Genomic DNA, 22,330 nt, shown 5'->3' with positions numbered 1-22,330 from the left:
AAGGAGCCTGCAGCACTTAAACACAATGGAAACACACTGATATACACACTTACATAAACAACCCCCCACCCCCTCACAAACACACACACACACACACACACACACACAGGATTATGTGTGTATTAGGGATCACCCACAAGTCAAAGCGTGGGGTCGTGGAATCAGGCCAGAGGTCAAACACACAGATTTACATCTGCAGAGAAGGTCAGGCTAACACACACACACACACACACACACACACACACACACACACACTCCCAAACATCACAAAAGACATTTGCGTTCATAACATCTTACACAGTGCATATGGGCATCCATGTGTGGATGTATATAATAGGCACATATGTGGACGCACGCACAAAAACACACACAGCCATCTGAGTCCCAGACTCCCTCTGTAGCTGTTGGCTGGCAGAGTACGGTGTCCACCTGGGGACATACAGGCAGATGGCTTTGTCTGCACAGTGTTTGGCGTGCGAAATGGCAAAAATCTATTTCCCCGCTTAACGAGGCTTTAACACGTGTGGAAGAATGTGTGGCCGTGCATCGTTCTGTCTGCCTGTGTTTCCATGAAAAACACTAGATTTATGTCTGAGTAGATTCATTTAACACCCCCAGAAAGCTTCGTCTTTGCTCAACTAAGTGCTTTTCACCTTGTTGCAGTGACACATTGTCACTTGTCACTTATGGTCGCTTGGTCAGGCTGCTTTTTTTTAATGCTATGGGATCAGCTGTGGAAAGCAGGTCTGGAGAGATGGGCTTTGAGCAGCCTTTTTGAATGATGGCAGTGTGCGGGACATTTTTGTTGTGGTGTGGCAGTGAGTTACAGAGAGAGGGGGTGGCAAATGAGAAAGTCCAGCCACCCCTGGTTCAGCGCTTGGTCCTTGGCATGAGCAGTCCAGAGGCGGTGGGGGGGAGCCAGGTTGTTGAGGGCTTTGTAGATATCGACTATAGACGAATCCGGCAAAGTACCGGAAGTGAACAAGCCGCCATTGCTGCGTTGGCATCTCCCTCCAGTTGGCGCGTGATTGAATGGGAGCGCGTGATTGAACGGGAGCGCGTGATTGAACCTTTACCTCTTGAAGAGTACTTGTGAACATTTACCTCCGTCATTAGGTTGCCCTTGTTAGAGCAACTGACGTTATATTTCACGTTATTTTTTTAACACCACATTGTGTTAAATTAGTCCGTGCGACCACGGCAGCATTGATAGAGACGTGAGCCAGCTAAGCAGTGTTAGCTTAGCTGACGTTGATATTCTGTTCAAGTCATCTGTTAATATTCTTGATCCACTTCTAAAGAACATCTGCACGCCCAGGGTAATTAAAGTAGACCGTACGGCCTCAGACAGGAGCACTCTTCAGGAGGTAAAGGTTTGTGTAGTTCTTATTTAGTTTGTTTCCAAAGTTGAAGTTTCCCACTGCTGTTGGAGCAGCAGAGAATTGCACAGGTTCTTCCTCACTTCCTAGACATCTAGGACACCTGCATAAAAAGTACAGGTAAAGGTAGAAAAGGTACACATTCAAGCACGCTCATACAGGAGGGAGACGCCGCCGCTAGATGGCGAAACACACAAAAGGCTCGCAGGATTCGTCTAAAGTCTTGAATGCAACAGTCAATGAAAGCCTGCCTACTTAAAAGATTGTGGTATAACATGCTGACATTTACAGTCAGTGTAATATGCGTAAACGTTAACATGTACCCCAGCATGCTACTGCTATTAAACTACAGCTGAGGCGGTCAGCTCTTAATGTATTCTCTCATAAACTGAAGTGAGGGGTAACTGCTGTTGGTGCCCAATGAAGAGTCCTGAGAATTAAGTCTCTGGGCTTTGACAAAATTGGATTAGATTTATTTCATTTCCACCTCTATGGCAATGGAAGGTGAATACGATCTCTACCACGTGTCAATATAACGTTCATGGTAGCAGTTCAGTTTGATGTTGTTTTGTAAAGAAAGCTATTTTTCTTTTGGTTGTTTGAGCACAGAGCTGTCAGAGTGCCTGACACACACACAAAGTAAAAATACAACACTGCCAAAGGGAGTTTTGAGGCGTGAAGGAAAACGGTGCTCATGTTCGTACTCATGTAGTTTTCATCTATATTTCAGAGATGCTCTTTCAGTAGGTTCGGAGCACCCTGGGGTCATGACACCAAAGTGACCACAGAAGCTCTGAACAGAACAGCTTTAATTAACGGATGACAACGCAATGAACTGTTCTCCCTTTGTCACACAACATCAGACCAACACTCACACACACACACACACACAGAATTTGTTTTTGCCAAAGGTAGTCTGACCTGACTTATTAAGTAATTGAAACACATGCACACATGTTTTTGGCAGTGGTCATTTCTCTCTAGGGTAAGGTATAAGTTTTGATCTTTAGGTTAACTGCACACACACACACACGCGCACACACACTCACACGCGCACGCGCACACGCACACGCACACTCACACACACACACACACACACACACACACACACACACACACACACACACACACACACACACACACACACACACACACACAAAAGAGGGTATTAAGTGAATGGAGGTGTCGGGGCGTATGGCCGCTTCAGCTACCTTCTATACATGCTAAACAGGCTCTTTTCACCGACCCACTTCCTGTATCCTTCCTGAATCCTTGACACTTTTATTTTGCCAGCTGAAGGGAAACGCTGGCAACGAGCCAGGGGACATTTTGAGTGCGGGCATACGTGAGGAAGAGAGAAAAAGAGGGATGATGATGATGCTTCATATCACATTTACAGGGAGACTTCGATGCACTCGACCTGCGAGCAATTCTGCCTCCGTACAAAGAAGAGGTTTATGTAAGTCAGAGAGAGAGGAGGGGAGGGGGGGAGGGATGCAAATAGAAAGTAAGAGAGAGAGAGAGAGAGAGAGAGGGATGCATGAAGAAAGACGGCGAGCGAGTAAGGATGTGCCCGTCGTCATGGCAACCCAGCTGAGCGGCAAACCGGAGCAGATGCAGCGCTTACATGTCATTCCATCACACGCACGCACTCTCGCTCAGCCGTCCGGAGGGACACAGTCGTGCGTTAGAGGCTAGTTCCCATTTCTTCTCTTTCTTCCCCTCTATTTCTCTCCATCCCTCCCGCCTCCTCTCTCCCGCTGCTTGTCTTCTTGAAAATCTCTTTTCTTGTTCACTGGCTCTTTACCTCCCCATCTTTCCTCCCTCCCTCCCTTATCTCTCTGGACTCTCCTCCCTCCTGCACTTTGCTGAGCGCCTCCAGCTGAATCATGTCTCCGCTTTCAGTTCGTGCAACCGATTTTTCTTTTTTTCTTTCTTTGACATTGGGGGGGAAATAGCGATCCAAGTCCATGTTTTAGAATCAGAATCAGAATCAGAAAACCTTTCATGTCCCGCGGACTGGGGAATTCTTTTGTCACAGCAGCAACAGAATATTACAGGCAGGAACATATTACAAAATAAGATAAAATAAGATGAAAGATAGAAGAAAAATAGCAAAAATAAGCAATAAAGTTACATTTAAAAAGGGAAGAAATAGAAATAGACATATGTACATATTCACATGATATAGTGCAGTTGTTCTTGTTTTGCTTGTTTTGTAATTATATAGTAGTGAGTAAATAAATATGAGTAAATATGATCAAATAGTGCAAAAACAGAAATGACCTTAGTACAGGCATATTGCACTAGTGCAGGGTACAGGATGAGGTCAATAGTCTACTGGGAGCAGTGCTGATTACATAGTCTGACAGCAGCAGGAAGGAAGGTTCTGGTTTGGTTTTAGAAGTGAGAAAGCAAAACCACAGCCAGTGTTATATTTTATGAATTGCCTGTGTAGCCAAAGCCTAATATCTTATTCCTCTTAGCCGTAGAAACTGCATTGTTGTCTAAAAACAGAGTCTAACAGAATCTAACCAAACTGCAATAACAATAAATCAACTAAATTTGAAGATACGTTTCATGCAGTGTTCAAACCCAGGTCTCCAGGTCTCCTCTCCAGTGCGTATCCATTATTACTTTCTGTGCTCCTGCACTTTTTCACCATTTAAACTACCAGAAGGCGGTGAGTGATGGTTGGGTGAATAGCCGAATCGCTGCCATGAGACTGCAAACACACTCTGTTAAAGTATAAGTGAGGCTGATGGGGGATGTTAGATTTGCAGGTATTTGGTCAGAAATGTTCATAGGATCACCAGAGTCCTAGATGTTTTATATGTGTTTTATTTCATCACAATCCATCTTATAGTTGTCGAGATATTTTAGTCTGGAGTTGTGTTTGCTAAAAGCTACAGCGCCAACACATTTTTGTCAGATCTGATGACAATAAGATAAACACAGAATGACACCGGCCTTATCCATTAACACGTGGAACGAGAGGCCGATATGGGAGGAAGCAGTTCTTGGCTGAATTTCGATGACAATCTTTCAGATTTCTTCTCAGGAGAACGTCTCATGTCCAGGGCAGCTGCACAGCAGAAATCAAATTGGATACGACTCCTCATCAGGGACAAAACAAACCTTCAACTGTCAAATGTCTTTTCAACTTTAAATGCACCCATCCGTCTCTGGCTGAGATGTGTAGACCAGCCTCCCTTGTTCCCAGTCCTTCCCTCTATAAAACCTCCCACGCGTCCTGCAGGCCTTCCCATTGTGTCACACAACAGAGGTTTTTTTTCCCCTCCCCAACCCATCATTATCTCCATCACCACATTTAGAGCGTGCGGCAGGAATACAGCAGTATTAGCATCAGCGCGGCCCGAACCACATTACAAAGAGCTAACAAAGCCTTTCAATATTTACCTGATGAGGCCGGCCCCCTGGGCCGTGAAAGGGAGAGGCTTTTAATTTGACGAGGGGTGACAATGGTGCAGGTGGGGTTGTGGTCCTCTAATAAGATCTCCTGCTGATTTTGATGAGGAGTAATGAAGGGTGAGAGACGAGAAGGCTGGAGTTTAGGGCTTAATGCCAGCAGAGAACAGGAAGTGGTGTGTATTTGTGGAAAGTGAGATACAGCCTTGATTACTCTAGTTTAAATTATTTTAAAAAGTCACTGTACACTTCCTGCTCAGCAACAAACATCAGACAGACAAAGATGAGAGACTAGCTGGAGAATATAATGGAGCATTTAGCAGCCAAAGCTGAAACAGTAGTAGGAAACCCTGAAGGCTAACAGCAGTTTTAAACACATAGTTACTGATGTGAATACAAACAAAACTTAGTAAGTTAATTATGTGACGATAAGTTTGTGACGTTAAGTGTGTGACGTTATGTATGTGACGTTAAGTGTGTGACGTTAAGTATGTGACATTACGTATGTGACGTTAAGTGTGTGACGTTAAGTGTGTGACGTTATGTATGTGACGTTAAGTGTGTGACATTACGTATGTGACGTTAAGTGTGTGACGTTAAGTGTGTGACGTTAAGTGTGTGACGTTAAGTATGTGACATTACGTATGTGACGTTAAGTGTGTGACGTTAAGTATGTGACGTTAAGTGTGTGACGTTAAGTATGTGACGTTAAGTATGTGACGTTAAGTGTGTGACGTTAAGTGTGTGACGTTAAGTATGTGACGTTAAGTGTGTGACGTTAAGTGTGTGACGTTAAGTGTGTGACGTTACGTATGTGTCGTTACGTATGTGTCGTTACGTATGTGACGTTACGTATGTGACGTTACGTATGTGACGTTACGTATGTGTCGTTACGTATGTGTCGTTACGTATGTGACGTTACGTATGTGACGTTACGTATGTGTCGTTACGTATGTGTCGTTACGTATGTGACGTTACGTATGTGACGTTACGTATGTGTCGTTACGTATGTGTCGTTACGTATGTGACGTTACGTATGTGTCGTTACGTATGTGTCGTTACGTATGTGACGCAAACAAGTCAACTCTGATTTTTGGTTTCGCCCGGGACACAGTGAAAGTCCTGTGTTTGTTTGACCCATCTGTCCACGTCAACCTCCTCTTTGATTAGAAACGCATTTTTTAGACTTCCAAAATGAACAGGACTAAATTTGTTTCCCTCAAAATGTAATTGAGAAAGCAATTTCGTCATATGGGAAAACATTTTTAGGACCTGGGGCTGACTTAAAAAGGTGAGAGAAAGCTTTTCAACAAGATCTTTGGAAGGTCAGAGCGGGAACGAGTAAACAGAAGGATGGATCTAAGAGAGCTGCATGCGGACTGACAGGAGAGGGCACAGCGGGGTGCTTACTGAATATTTTAGCATATATCACACATTTGCATTAAAAGAAATCTATTTTTAAAGATTTCTTCCTCGAAGCGGTATATATCTTTTATGCAATAACTGCAGAGTGTGTAAAAGGGAAGGAAAGAGTCAAATCTGCGGCAGAAAAAGGTGGATCTTAAGATTAAAACAAGGCCAGCAGAGGACAGGACGAGATACGACTCGGTGCCTGTGGGAACTTTTTTCCATCACGAGCTTGGACGACAAAACATCTGCTACTGATACTGGCTCTGAAACAGAATCTCATCTGAGTCTCTCTGTTAAATAAAAACTTTCTCATTACGCTGAGGGCTTTGGGAAGGAGAGGAACAAACACTGGTCAGGCCGAGGGCGGGATTAAAAACCGGAGTTGATTTTAAAAGGCTGAGCGAGAAGGAGGAGGAGAGACAGAGTTTGATCTCATCTGATTAGACGACTTTATGTGGAACTTTATGAAGGAAGACGGAGGATAAAAGCTCATTGTTTTGTTATGCTTCAACAAGTAAAAGATGCCTCACTAATAAAAAGTAGCTGTGTGACTTCACCAGCGCGCTCCTCGGAGACTTCATTCGATGATTTCACCCTCTGCATGATCACTTGGTTCACTACGGTGTAAATGTGTGTTTTGTAGTCTTACAGAATGCCCTGGTTTGGGTTTGCTGTAGTTTATTCAAACATAAATGTGATAAAACAAAGATTAACTGGGAAAGAAAGGGGAGAAAACATCTTTATTCTTATTGTGAAATACCAGATTTCACACATAAGGCCTCTATTCAAATGATCACGCCTTGGTGAAACTGCTCACATCTCATAGAAATACAGTATCCAGCCTGTTACAAAGGTTCGCGAGGAGGCATTGCTTTGCGTAAAAAGGGTTACACTCCCAAACGGTTGGGAACCGTTGGGTTGGGAACCTTCTGCATAGCACTACATTGAAATCTTATTTAATGGTACTGAACATCTTAACTTTGGGGGTGCATTTGCTATCATATATACAGTCACTCATCACTCATCACTCATCATTCATCTTCAACCTCTACACCTAGTCCTGGGTCTTCCCCGAGGTCTCCTCGAAGCTGGGCGTGCCTGGAACACCTCCCTAGGAAGGCGCCCAGGGAGCATCCTTACTAGATGCCCGAATCACCTCAACTTGCTCCTTTCAATGCAAAGGAGCAGCGGCTCTACTCCGAGTTCCTCACAGACGGCTGAACTTCTCATGCTATCTCTAAGGGAAACTCCAGCCACCCTCCTGAGAAAACCCATTTCGGCTTTCCCAGCTTTCATGACCATAGGTGAGAGTAGGAACAAAGATTGACCGGTAGATCGAGAGCTTTGCCTTCTTCAGCTCTCTTTTCATCACAACGGAGCAGTAGAGTGACTGGAATACCGCCCCCACTGCTCTGATTCTCCGGCCAAATCATATATACAGTGTATATGTATATATAAGGTTTCATTATAATGATAGTCTTATTCTAAAAAGATGTTGATCGTACAATGCGGGCCTCCTCCATCTAAAATGCACTCATTATTGTGCAATAAGCCTGTGAATGTTCTCATTCGTCCAGGTCATCGTTATCCTCAAAGCAATTTGAGTCAAAACAACTGGACTGACCAGTCCCAGCCTGGTCCTGGTCCTGGTCCAGTCCCAGCCTGGTCCTGGTCCTGGTCCTGGTCCTGGTCATGTCCCAGCCTGGTCAGATGTGTACATGAACTGATGAAGCCTCTTGGATGAGAGGTGAAACGTCTTCCTAGACAAACAACCAGTCCAGTTGCTTTTGACTGAAATTGCTTTGAGGTGCACTCATTATTGTTTTATTTCAGGTCCGATGGTTTTTGTCTTTCGTCGTCCCTGCTAGATTACCCCGACAAATCCCGTCCTCTGCACCACATTCAAAACAAACCAGCTTGAATAAAATATCACTTCATCGGCAGACTTTGCCAACCTTTGTGCTATTGAACATAAAGGGAGCCTGGTTAATTCATTCAATCAGCATGGATCTCTGGGTACAATCCTGACCATAAAAACCTATTGGAATAAAACTGTGCGTCCCTGGAGAGCACTCACAATACCATAAACTGCAAGCCAATTAGCAGATGATGTATTAGTACGCAGATGCGGCCCCGTCCTCACAGTTAACCATCAGCCAGTTTGCTGCGGCTGATCTCTATAAACAGATATCTGTGCAGATTTGCAGTGCGGAATCTGTGGACAACTAATGGTAATGGTATTGAAAGGCGTTCTGGTTTCCTTTTCCAGTCCATTAGTATTCAGGGTTGTATTGACTAATCACAATTAAATGGGCTTCGATTGCACAAAGGTAAACACTCAGTGTGTGGAACAAAAGAGGCGAAGCGCTTTGGGTGAAAACACACCATCGACCATTTCGATTTTCATTTGCTTTTTTAAAATATAGAGATGAGCCAAAATGGCATCTGGACCTAAATCTCTTACAAAAAGCATCAACTCGGACTGTAAACGATGCTTGGTGCATGGAAGAGAAAGTCTCGGCCTGGAGATCAGTTATTCCCATATCCGCTGGATACTCTGGAACCTCAGAAATATTTGCCGTCGCCCCCAGAAGCTAAATGGCTAAATGACTTATTGTCGATGCGTTGTGATATTGCAGGAAGGCTGACACATGCAGTCATCCTTACGCACTAAATAGAGTAATAATAATGTGGACATTTGTGTCAGTTAGTTTGCTTGTACATCAAACAAGATTCTTGAGTAGATACAAGTTTGGGGGACAAGACGTTCTTTGTCACAGCAGCATTTATAATTTATATATGAATTCCTGAAGTGATTGAATTTCAACAGAATCACCCCAATTACTGGATTGGCTCACAGACAAAGTGCAATCACAGAGTTCAACACTGCTGATTTTGGCGCGTACATTTGCACTGTTGTTCGGCAAACAAAGCTTGCTCTGTTTGTTTATATCTGCATGTATGGGATATGCTTGTTGGATTCAGGTTTGTGCCAGCAGCGGAAAATAGTAGTTTCTGATTGGCTGGCAGGTGTATTTTTAATCTTTGGACAGAGTCAGGCTTTATGCTAAGCTAAACTAACTACCATATTAAATGCAGACACTAGAGTGTTTATTAATCTCCTCATCATAACTCCTTACTCTGCTCCTTGTGCATTTTGAGAGAGCTGCTGCAGGCCATTTCCTATCTACAGCTCTTTCAAAATAAGAGCATAAAACATTTAGAGGAATTTGACTCTGACAAAGAGCCAAGGAGTGAGACAGAGAGAGCAGAGAGACTCTGGGCTGTTAGCCCTGCCCACGTAAAGATCAATCAAAACCAGTTAACCTAATGTTCTTTAGGGTAAACTTATACCGTACCCTAAAGAGAGATGACCACTGCCAAAAACATGTGTGCATGTGCATCAATTACTTAATAAGTCAGGTCAGACTGACTTTGGCAAAAACAAACTGTGTGTGTGTGTGTGTGTGCGTGTGAGTGTGTGTGTGTGTGTGTGTGTGTGTGTGTGTGTGTGTGTGTGTGTGTGTGTGTGTGTCTGTGATCCTGACCTTCTCTGCAGATGTAAATCTGTGTGTCTGACCTCTGGCCTGATTCCACGACCCCACGCTTTGACTTGAGGGTGATCCCTAATACACACATAATCCTGTGTGTGTGTGTGTGCATGTGTGTGTGAGGGGGTGGGGGGCTGTTTATATAAGTGTGTATATCAGTGTGTTTCCATTGTGTTGTCATGAAATCTAAAATGGATACAAACTGCTGTTGGTGCTCAAAGCTTCCCTTAATTACATCAAGCTGCAGGACACACACACACACACACACACACACACACACACACACACACACACACACACACACACACACACACACACACACACACACACACACACACACACACACACACACACACACACACACACACACACACACACACACACACACACACACACACACACACACACAACCTGGCTCCCCGAGTCGTTTCCATCCTGGCAAGCCTTACAAAGTTCTGACTCATTCTCTCATTCAGTTTCTCCTCCACCTCCTCTCATTTCCTCTGTCCACTCTTTTCTTTCTCTCCTTTCTTTCCTGTTGATAACTTCTTGCTCTCTTTTCATCTCCGTTTTTTATTTCCCTCGCTTTCTTTTTCACTCAATATCTAACTTTTGCCTCCACAAACACTCAGAACATAAACACCCTCCTCTTTTGTCCTCTCTTCACACACACCCTTGTTCCTTCCCTCCCTCTGTTTTCGCATCTGCTTCTCCGAATATGGTCCTCAGTCCTGCAGCTCCAGAAGAGGAGGAGGCGGCGATTTATGATGCTAACACTGTCAGATCCCATTAGTCAGAAGGACAGGGGAGCCAGTCCTGAAGAATTCCTTAGATAGCTTCAAAAAAGAAGTGTGTTTGTTCAGACTGACTGAAGTTTTGAGTTGAAAATCTAACAAAATGACAGCTGTCGTTAAGGTGTGTTTATGTGTCTGGAAGTGACATTTGCTGAGGCTGAACTAGCAACACACACACAGACTCTGTAAGTGTGTGCGACAGCTCAGACTCTGACTTGAAACTTCCCAGGAACCGAGAAGCTCCTGGAATTTTCTCCTAAACTGGGATTATACTTTCCACGTCCATGAGTGTGTGAGGTTCCGCAAGAGTCTGTGTGTGTGTTGTCATCCGATGGTGTGCGCGTAGGGTTGTGTTCAGATGGTAACCCGAGATTTGATTAGAGATGTTTGGGGTCAGGCATTGACCATGAATCATCATCAATGAGCGAAATTGGAGTGAGATATGGCGACGCTCCAACATTTGATATAATCTACTCTGTGCTCCGTCCAAAAACCTACATGTTATGATGTAGACACCTACATCATCTCCTCCTTTTTAAAACCATATACTGTAAAGACAATCAAATGTGCAACAATGAATAAAAAGCACGGATCTACTGTGCAGATGTGTAGCATGTCCTCTGAGTGCACTTCAGAAATACTGTAGTAAAAACAGAACTTTTATGCACCCGAGGTGTCTGCAGCTGTACGTGTCAGATTGAGAGGATATTCTGGGCTTTACTCTCGTCCAGATTGACTTATTTTTGCTCCTCTGCTCAGTACATTCACAGGGACCTTTAACTTCAGGGTAAGCACACATTTGGACGTGCACATTTCCAGCTTTTCAAAAGTGTCGAGGCAGGTAATCAGTGACATGTTATGTGTTACATGGAGAAGGGTAAGCTGCACAGCCCAGCCCGTACATAAATTTCTGCCTGTAGGAAAGTGATACGACAGTCTGGTCTGAGGTCAGTAAACAGCACTTCAAAGGGTCATGTGCTTTACTGCAGAGGGCTAAAGGTCCAAACATTCATCCTGCTGTAATTGAATTGGTTTGATGTATGATGCTGCTCCAATTCAGCTGCACGCACCAACACACACACACACACACATAGATACAGTGCATACACAAACCCACAGTCTCATGTAACACACACACTCAGTCATACGTGTAATCAGACACACAACCATGCCTAAACACACACACACATCCATAGGAACATATTGGTCCTCATCTGTGCCAGCGCTCCATTGACCCATATTGCACTTTTGCCCAGCAGTCAAACACCTCTCAGTCTCTCTCCAGCGCTCGCCTGACTCACTCTCAGGAGGTTCGTCACTGCTACATCTGCTGACTGAAGCCCAAATCTGACCCAAATATCTGGATCATGTTGTCCGCTTAGCAAGAGGTTTTTTCAACATCGCTCTGTGTGAGGCCGCTGCTCCATTTCCCTCCGTCAATAACACTTGTGATCCGATGATTTGACACAGAGAAGTGATGATATTTGTTCTGCTTCCTGTCAAGTCACTGATAATTATATATACATATATATATATATAGGGTCATGGTCACTGCATGGGGGATAGAGACGTAACCTTCAGCTGAGGGAGGACAAGGGTCACACAGGTTCGAAAGAGTGGGGGACAAAAATATCTGGGTTTTTCAGAACAAATCAATCTGAGCTGTCAAGATGTTTTCAGAGACATTTAGTGTCTCTATTCTTTGTTTTAGTTTAGACTGAGATGTGTCTGGTATACTGTATTTCTGTGTGTGTGTGTGTGTGTGTGTGTGTGTGTGTGTGTGTGTGTGTGTGTGTGTGTGTGTGTGTGTGTGTGTGTGTGTGTGTGTGTGTGTGTGTGTGTGTGTGTGTGTGTGTGTGTGTGTCTGTGTGTGTGTGTCTGTGTATGTGTGTGTGTCTGTGTGTATGTGATATTTTCTTCATCATCTCCAGTCGGGAGGCGCCACTGTGCATACATTTGCATCTTAATCCGCGCAGCTGTTTACTAATTGGAAGTCCCCTCTCACTGATTGGCTGAATGATTTATTTCCTGATTATGGAGAAATGTATGTAAAATCCTTCCCATTTTGAAATGTGAAACCTATGTTTATGTGATTGAAACATGCAAAAAAAATCAGCCTCAGATCTGACACTTAGATCTCATCAGTCTGTGTTATTCACTGCGTTCCAGATGGGGGTTTTATGATAAAATTGCTGTCAAAGCCGGCTTTTTTGTGCAGCCATTTTCCCTTAACCATGACTGCAGTGGGTGTTTAAATGGATCTGCATGCCTCTTGTGTGATGGATTTCCTCCTGTATGGATGCTGACCATCAGTACAAAATGGCGGCTGTAGAAAGGAGGGGTTTTTTGCTTGCTGACAGCGAAAGCTAATGTTTAGCGTTGATGCTGTTTTCTGCGTTTGCAAACATCTTCACCTCATCATAATGCTAATAGAAGTATCTCAAGGTGATGTTACACCATCATCATTTAGTCAACAGGAAAGTGAAACTCTAAACAGCATACTGTAAATATCGGTTATAGCAGTTTGTAAAGGCCTTTACCAACATTTAAAATGATCAAATTGGGTAGCAGTCGTCGCTATCGCTGCACAAGTTCAACTTTGGTGAAAAAGACACGAAGAGCGGAAGAGTCCAAAATTGAGGAAGCTTTCGTAGGTGTGTTAGTTAGCTGTGATGAATCATCCACTTTTGTTTAACTTGGGCTGTATGACTATAAACAGTTCCACAGACAGGGGTTAAGGGTACAAATATGTTTTAAATAAACTGTGGTTACCTCTGAGAGCAATACTTTATGCATTAAATGATGTACAATCCAGAGTGTGAGGGTGCAGCGGTGAATAAAATAAAAAAGGGGCACCAGCTGCATGTGGTGGAGCTTCAGCAAAAAGCTTTCTAGCATAAATGAAAGCCATATTGCACTAAATCATGTTTTGTCCATTTTAAGGACACCCTAGAGGTCAGTTTATCATATTTTATCTTTGCAGGGCCTCCAAGAGGGCACTCTTATGGGGTATGTTCGCAGCTTGTTAGCATGTTAGCAGTTAACTTGACGTTAACAGTGTTAAACAGTATGTAATATTCTGTGGATCGGAGAGGAGAAATTGTTTCAAAGGTCAGAGTAATGAAAATGAATCACTTTTTGTCTAAATGCAGACGAGTGATTCTGTATGACTGCAGCTTCTTAACGCAGGTTTGGTTCTCATCCCTTCATATTTCATTCAATAAAAACCATAAACATCATCAGTTCCGCGATAACACAATATTAGAAATCAGAAAAGCTATCGGACGGAGCACATATCATCCTTCCCCCATCTGCAGCAGCTCTAATCCTGAACTCTGCATGCTGATGTGATGTGAAGTGTAGCTGTTCTCATCACAGATCAGGACATTTTGAGCCGCAGATGCACTGTGATTGTTGACTTTCAGATGTATTGCCAGAGGACTCATATTGAGCTGGAACTACTCTGTGGCTTACACCATATTTTCATAAATGTATCTCTTAATCCATCTGACTTTTGACCTCCACCTAGATTTAGCGTCACGGCAACCCTATTGGATGGAGTATTGAGGAAAGTCGTCACTGCAGTTTGTTGCTAATGCCTGGAAGTGTTCAACAATAGGCAGGGAGCATATGAACATAATATCAACATAGACATCAGTGATCGTTTATGAGTGTAAGCTAAGAAAACCATGTTATTGAGTGTCTGTGCATGTGCTTGCACAATACAATAATACAATAATGTGTGTTTGTGTCTGTGTGCAGTTTGCATGACAAAGGAAAGACCCAATCTCAGCGTACAGCCTGGCAGAAGAACATTTCCCAATAAAGCTCTCTCGTTAAAAAAAGAGCAATAACTTGTTGCTTTCTATTCTGCGCTGAACTTTTCCACATGTTCCTGCACAAACTAACTCCCTAAATCTAGAATGTCAGGGTGCATGTACATCAACTGACATAAGATTGTATTTTACGCACTGGTGTCTGATTGCTCTGTGGAAGCCACCCTGGATGCTGCAGAACATATTTATCAGTGATTATAAATGCAAATGAACGACCTTGATGAAGCCTAACACAGCTGCAATGCCTTGTTGTTGTTTTGTTTTACAGCAGGAAAAGATTTTTTAAATCTTCCTTTGATTTTCTCTTGATCAACCCTTTGAACCCCAGACAGAGTATTTGCTCAGTTTTGAATTACTCTTACTCTGACTCATAAGAGACACAGAGTTTGAACTCACTACAAATGAGAATGTAGTGAGAATGAGTGTCAGCAATATAATAACCATGTTAACAGTTGTGTCAATAGTGTAAGACCATCCTCCAAAAAGCCAGTTTTCAATTGTTCAATTGTTTTTTTTTCCGTTGTATGTATGAATATGTCATATATGGATATGGTCCTGGGATATGGTCCTTGGGTGATGCAAACAGGTTGTTGCCATGGAGTAAGTTAGCTGTAAGCTCCCGGTATACATTTTCTATATATTTAATTTCTAATTTTGGTAAATCTGCCAAATTAAAAGTAATGATGAATAAGCTTCTAGCAATTTATGTCACCACTGTAACCATGCATGAGCACACATAGACTGTAAAAAATATAATGGACGTAGCCACCGCAACGTCACCCATTGGTTTGTGTATTACAGTTCTGACGCCAGAAGTTTGGCATTTGATCATCGCCAACTTGGTATTTTAGAGCCACAAATGACCAAATTTGGACAAGAGGGCGGAGCTGAGGAGAAGCACTAAGCCGAACTCTAAAGAAGGATACATTTACCAACTACCACCTGCTAACGCAATTCATCCGCTGGACTATTGCAAACAGGGAACTCCCGGTGCCGTTCATCTGCATGTTCTGCAGCGATACAGAGCTGGTTCAAAATTATTCCCTTAAACTACCAGCTAAAGCTAGCCTTGGCTAGCTAGCTTGATTAGCAAAGTGCAACAACTGAACTCTTATGGAGACATTTTGAGTCGACAAAATGTCACAATCAACTCTGATGAAGTGAGGGTCAATGTCTTAAGACTTAAACACAAACACCCAAAAACAAGTTCACAGATATTTTACTGTCAACAGTGCCGAGGATATGTATCGCTAAATCTCGGTCCTGATCGACAGGTCGCCTCCTGCTGGACATTAAGAATGCAGGTTTAAGGCACTTCTGCATTGGCTTCACTTTTCAGGCCCAGGAAGCTATGTCCATTATATTTTACAATCTAATGTGTACAGATAGCGACGACCTGGTTTACCCTTGATACTCAGGAAAATGTCTCAACTTGATGATTTTAAGGTGAGCTCTGAAGTCATAAGGAGTACTGTTTCATATATTAAGTTAGATTTAGATAGATCACTTGCAAAGTCAAGGCCTGAGTATTTCTATTACTTGTTTTGTTAATGTACAGTGTATTCTGTGTGTTTATGATTGCATCGTACCTGCAGAAGACTCCCATGCCCTCAAGCAGGTAACACTGTCCCCCGTTGAAGCAGTAGTTGGGCAGCATGTCGCAGGGTGAGCGGCAACTTCCGTTCACCATCTGAAAGCCCACACGGCATCCACCCATCCCGTCTGAACCATCCACCGGTGAAGACGCTGGAGGAGCCGCCGCAGGGACGTTTGGTACCGGAGATCCTGCGCCAGGAAGTACTTCCCCAGGGATGAAGGAGCCAGACCCTGGGGCCCGGGGCTTGGAGCGAGCCGGAGACCGGAGATCTTCGTCACTCTCATAGGCATCAGTCGTGGTGCTGTAGGTGTACTCATCAGCAGTGGGGGACACGCCATCCTCGTAGGGTGTGAGGTAGTCATAGTTGTCCGGCATAGCCCAGGATGTCTGGTCACCTCCCTGCAGCTCATGGGCCAGTGATGAAGGAGAGGGTTGGGCCAGGTCAAGGTCACGCCCACGAGAGGAGGGATCGAAGAAGTCCACATGAAGGACGTCGGGACTAGCAGGGTTGGTGGGGGCCAAGGGCTGGGCGGTGGTGGTGGTGAAGAGGCGATCCAGGTCAAACACGGCTGTGTCCTTGGCATGGATCCAAGGTGGGTCGGTGTGCGGCAGACGCTCCTCATCCTCCTCCTCCTCCTCGCTCTCCATGACGTCCTGTCCACGTGGGTTGCTAGGCAGCAGGTGCTCCGTCTCAGCCGAATCAGGGCTGAGTTGGGGCGGTGCAGCCACACCCACTTCTTCCAATGCAGGTATCATCGTTTCAGCGAACATGCCACTGCTTTGATCGTCGTCCTCGCCCGCGCGGGGGATCCGGCCCGCCCTCATGGTCACAGTGTCTGGACTGGCGGAGCTGCTCGTTCCCGTAACTGCAACGACAGCCTCATTGACCTTGCCAGGCCCCTCCTCCTCGCTAAGCAAGGAGGTAACATTGGCTGCGCTGTCCGGATCAGTGGCATTGGTCCCAACGTTTCCTACAAACACACAAGAGAAAAAGCTTCTTAGTACAAATATAAGTGCAAGAAATGTTCTGGTCCAAAGTCTGACAACTGTCTCCTAACACCTCCTGTCAGAAAAGTAAAAAATCAGAGCTGCACTTCTTTACCTTACTTCTTTATTTAATGATGCACTAAATTTTGGAACCACAGTTCCCATAAAGTGTGGGGTTTGGAGGTGTGATGTTGGTATGGATTCAGCATGAGCCAACATTTGATTACATTCTAGTAAATCTGTGCCATTAAAGGTATTATGAATTAGCTTTTCGCAGTTCCTGTTTTCAATTTACCCATATAAGAAAAAAGTGATTATTCTCAGGAAGGAAAGTCTGTTTTTCTATGGAGATGATGACTTTGAAAGTGTTAGTGTACATGAACGACAAATAAAACTGCTCAGACATGCACACAGCTTTAACTGTAGAAAAATGAACTTCTGTGCAGCGAGCAGTAGGGAAAACGCTGATCCCACACAAACCACCATGAAGTCAGATGCAGCAAACCATTACTATGAAAAATTCAACAATCCAGGGTCTGAAAATAAAGTGGATGAGGACAGAGCGGTAAAAAATAGCCCCATCTTTCTAGTTACCCATAAGTAAAGACATTTCAATTCATCACAGTGCTGTAAGTGCAATGCCTACTCACTTATATCTCATACACATAGAGAACAAATCTGATCACGAGAGTTTCAAATGTAAATGGGAATACAAGCAGACATTTTGTAAGAATAACTGCAAATGCACGGCACATGGCTGTTGGATGCGACATCTGCTCTTGTTTGTATCTGAACTATAAACACAAACACACACATATAATCGCCACGCGGTTCCGTTCTCTCTTTCCAAAGACATTTTCCACACAATGACATCACAAGCTGAAGTCTCTCTGCATTATGGGGCCAGCAGAGTAGGCTCAAGGAGTCTGGCATTGAACCTGACGGGCGAAACCATTTAAAACGAGACGTGATTGGCTGTATACTTATCCTCTGGTCGATTACTTCATCCGGGGGTGGCCCGCTGAGTCATGCAAAAAAGCTGCTTTATGTCTGCTCCCCCTTTGGATTAAAGGAATAATACACTAATGTTCTTGAATGGTGAGGAGCTGGGATTACGGATTACGTGGTACGAGAGGGAGGGATTAGGCAGATTTTGGGGGTTCCCTGGGATGATTTTAAGGAGACACAGACAAGGTAGCGTCTCAACAATAAGTACAGTAAGAAAGCTTTAAATATGTGAAGATGACACAAGAGACTGTTTATAATGATGGCAGCACAATTGTTGTTACACCTATAGTCCGTGATCTGCTACGAATCTCTGTTTGGTTCAGTTTCTTTTCACACAGAGAAAAACTGAGGCGAAACCAAGGTGCATCTCTACAAACCACACAAGAATGTTTACTGTGTTTATTGCTCAGGTGTGTCTGAGGCGAGAGCAAGGAAGAAAATACAAGAAGAGAGCCCTGTGTTCTGGACTGGGGCATATTTCTGTGAGATAAACGTTGCTATGCAATTCTCCATCTAGCTGCTGCTACTACTACTACTACTACCACTACCACTACCACTACTACTGCTACTACTACTACTACTACTACTGCTGCTACTACTACTACTGCTGCTACTACTACTACTGCTACTACTACTACTGCTACTACTACTACTACTACTACTACTGCTACTACTGCTACTACTACTGCTACTGCTACTACTACTGCTACTACTACTACTACTGCTACTACTACTACTACTACTACTACTACTACTACTGCTACTACTACTACTACTACTACTACTGCTACTACTACTGCTACTGCTACTACTACTGCTACTACTACTACTACTGCTACTACTACTACTACTACTACTACTGCTACTACTACTGCTACTGCTACTGCTACTACTACTACTACTGCTACTACTACTACTACTGCTACTACTACTACTACTGCTGCTGCTACTACTACTACTACCACTACTACTACTGCTGCTACTACTACTACTACTACTACTACTGCTGCTACTACTACTACTACTACTACCACTACTACTGCTACTACTACTACTGCTACTACTACTACTGCTGCTACTACTACTACTACTACCACTACTACTACTACTGCTACTACTGCTGCTACTACTACTACTACTACCACTACTACTACTACTGCTACTACTACTACTACTGCTACTACTACTACTGCTGCTACTACTACTACTGCTACTACTACTGCTACTGTACTGTGTCTGTGCCGCTGCATCCCAGAATGCAAAGCACACAGGAACTGTTTAGCTCAAACTAACGGAGTACAGCTGGTGGTTGAGTTGGATCACTTTGCCACCACAAATGGACCACTCCACAGTTCATTTAACCTGGACTGAGACCACCCCCTTGAAAGGGTCTTGGTCCAGTTGTTTCTGGGTAATGTGTTCACACATGTCCAAATGAAAAGCACCAAGGGAGGAAAGCGAACCAGAATCCGGTGCGCTGGTGTAAATGGTCCCTAATTAGCTATTTTTTTTTATTTTTAGCCTACAAGTCCCTTTTTATTAGTCTTTTACGGGGACAGAGGTCCAAGTCATTGCTGTAAAATTACACTTATAGCTCTGACACCCTGATATTATTCACAAATGGTGTTTAATAAAACAAAACTGAGAAAGGAAGCTGCCATAGTCACGCCATGGTGGTACAACAGCGTACATTTCTGTATCATTTGCCAGACGACAGCAGGATGAAGCGGCTGTTGCTGGGGTGGAAGGCACAGCGCCTCATATCACTGATCGATGGATGCAATAATGTTCTGGGTAGGTTTAAGAGTCCTCCTCTCTTACGCGCACATCCCGTACCAGTTTGCGATGTTTCCAGTCAGGATGCTTTCTTTCTGTAAAACGAACCTGGTAGGGGGATTCTGCTTTCATAAATGTCCTTAGAAAAATACTAATCAACTAATAAAAGCACTCTCTGAGCTTAATCAACCACGGTGGAGATGCGAGATGACCACGTCAGGTTTTCTGTGACGCCCTGATCACCCACTGGGAAAGAATGCGCGGACTCGTGGTCATTTAAGGAGCTTTGGTAAACAGCCTCCACCAAATGGCATATGCGAGGATATCTGTGAGGATCTCCGCTGACAGACGATAAGCTCTGATCCCCGACCCTGCGGGACTCTAATCTGTCCATCTCTAAATGTTTTCTCAACTCTCAGTGAGTCTCCGTTTACACAGCCGGTAGTTTATCATTCATTGTGACCTCCACCAAAAAGTAGTATGACTCACATGACGTGATGTCTTATTTGGAAGCAAACTAAGGTACACACCCTCAAATAGTAAGCCAACAATCTAATAACTCATCACTTATTAAACTGCAGCAGAACAACCCAGGAAAAGAACAAAAACAAAGACATTTTTAGCCTTGTATGAAGACAGAACTGGTAGATGTCCACAGGGGTGTTTTCACCCCAATTCCCAGCATTTCACACTCGAAAATAACAACTACAACTGAAAATAGACACAAAATGAATTTCTGAAAACATTTTATGCAAGAAATAAGCAGCTGAATCTGAATTTTGAATCAACAAGAGTTTGTCTCTTTGAGAGATAGGCTGCAACTCGCGTTGGACGCCCGTGATTTGCATAAATTTGCTGAACTTTACACAAATGAGCAGCGGGAAACTCGACAATCCATCGCTCATAACTCGGCGCCACGCTACTAGAAGGCGGGGAAATAAACGCTTCTGTGGACATGAAGCATTTCAATAATCGTTACAGGATGATGACATCATTCCGACATCAAAATCCTTTTTTAAATTTGAATTAGTGAGAGATTTCTGCATCATTTTGCTGAGATACTAAAACTTCAAAATCAAATCCAAAGTCAAATATGATTCGTTCAAACTAATTCAAACGGGTAATCAGAAATTCTAATTACAGTACCTTTATAGGAGTAGGAGTTCTTTTAAAAGCTAATGCGATGCTTCACTGTGGACATCGTCATATGCCAATTCAGTAGATCTCTCTCAGCCTTACTGTAGGAAACACGCTGAGCCGACGATGTGTTAAGAGGAAGTGAACATTCAAATTGAACCTATCATGTGATTTAATCGTATTCTGGTCTTTTGAGTGTAACAGAGAGGACAAATCAGCCTCCTTACTTTTCCTTTGATGGATTCATTTGGCATCTTTTGCTTTTATTAGATAGAAACGCTGATAAAGGATTTCTGTGATTTCTGTGTGAAAGAACTGACCTTTCATCTTTGACTCTCACATGAAAATCAGATGTTCGCCACAACAAAATGATCCCAGGAACTTAAGAGTTAGCACCAGTAGGAGCAATGTGGCCTTTGCAATGCTAAACCAAAATCATATAAGCTGCATCTGGGTCTTATTGGCTCAGCTTCTATTTTCCATGTTTAAGAAATGAGTTCTGATCTTCAGTGCGATGACTCATTGTATATAATAAAACATCTCTTCTGCTGCTGCAGGGTGATTTAATCCGGGGTGGGAAAGCCTGCATGTTATTCCCTCAGCATCTATTGTCATAGTTTTCTTGAGCAAGGTTTCGTGGCTGCTCCTCTCGCTAGTGATGAGGGTCACATATTTGAATTGTGTCAACTTAAAAATATAAAGGACAGTGCTGATAAAGAGCATGCCTCCAAAGCGTTTCCTGAATAAACACTGATCTATAGATATTCATTATGAATACGTGCATGTTACGGTTTCATCAAACCCTTCCCCGTCATCATTCTCGGAGGCTGTCACTTGAGCCACGAGGCGTTTGACAGGTGGAAGGTTTCAGGTTATTGAAGGTTTTATTTTCTGGCGCAGCAGCAGCGGGATGCATCTTTGAAGCCGGGGTCGTTCGAGGGCTAATCCTTTCAGCAGTCCACACAATCCACTCCTGTTTAACACATCAACTGAGCAACCCTGGATAATATTTACAAAACCCCGCTCACACACACACACACATACACAGGGTAAAAAAAATAGGCTTTACTTCAACTACACAGAGGCATTTTACACACTGAATGCTTGATGCTCACCAGGAAATCAGGATTTCAGACCGTGAATATCCGCCTCTCTCTTAAGCATTAAAAAAACAGTCACTCGTCTTTGTTTGCTTTTTATTGCACACGAAGACACCTGACAGCAATACACTCATTAAGTGACAGTTTGTCCCAGATGAGCGCAGCATTTGGGTGAATCTCCCGGGGATGGCGGTCAGCCTTCAACACAACTAACTACTCTTCCTCCTCCTCCTCCAGCTGCAACAAGACTGATCAATAGAAACAGCACAGACTGGAAAACAGAACCGAAATGGCTGCAACATAACCAGAGAGAATGACGGGGGGTG

The 22,330-nt window shown here is 43.6% G+C and overlaps 1 protein-coding gene across 8 annotated transcripts in view; it reads right to left on the bottom strand.

The window, feature by feature from the left end:
- Positions 1–22,330, bottom strand: part of cspg5a (chondroitin sulfate proteoglycan 5a) — a 57,260-nt gene that overhangs the window by 18,392 nt on the left and 16,538 nt on the right. For all 8 annotated transcript variants that reach the window (XM_083917907.1, XM_083917909.1, XM_083917911.1 and 5 more), the window contains exon 2: positions 15,989–16,967. In XM_083917907.1, the coding sequence (XP_083774033.1) occupies positions 15,989–16,967 (979 nt within the window). The remainder of the gene's footprint in view (positions 1–15,988; positions 16,968–22,330) is intronic.

The sequence above is a fragment of the Echiichthys vipera genome (genome assembly GCF_963691815.1).
Source record: "Echiichthys vipera genome assembly, chromosome: 8".
Classification (NCBI taxonomy): domain Eukaryota; kingdom Metazoa; phylum Chordata; class Actinopteri; order Perciformes; family Trachinidae; genus Echiichthys; species Echiichthys vipera.
This window is presented reverse-complemented; position numbering and strand designations above follow the sequence as displayed.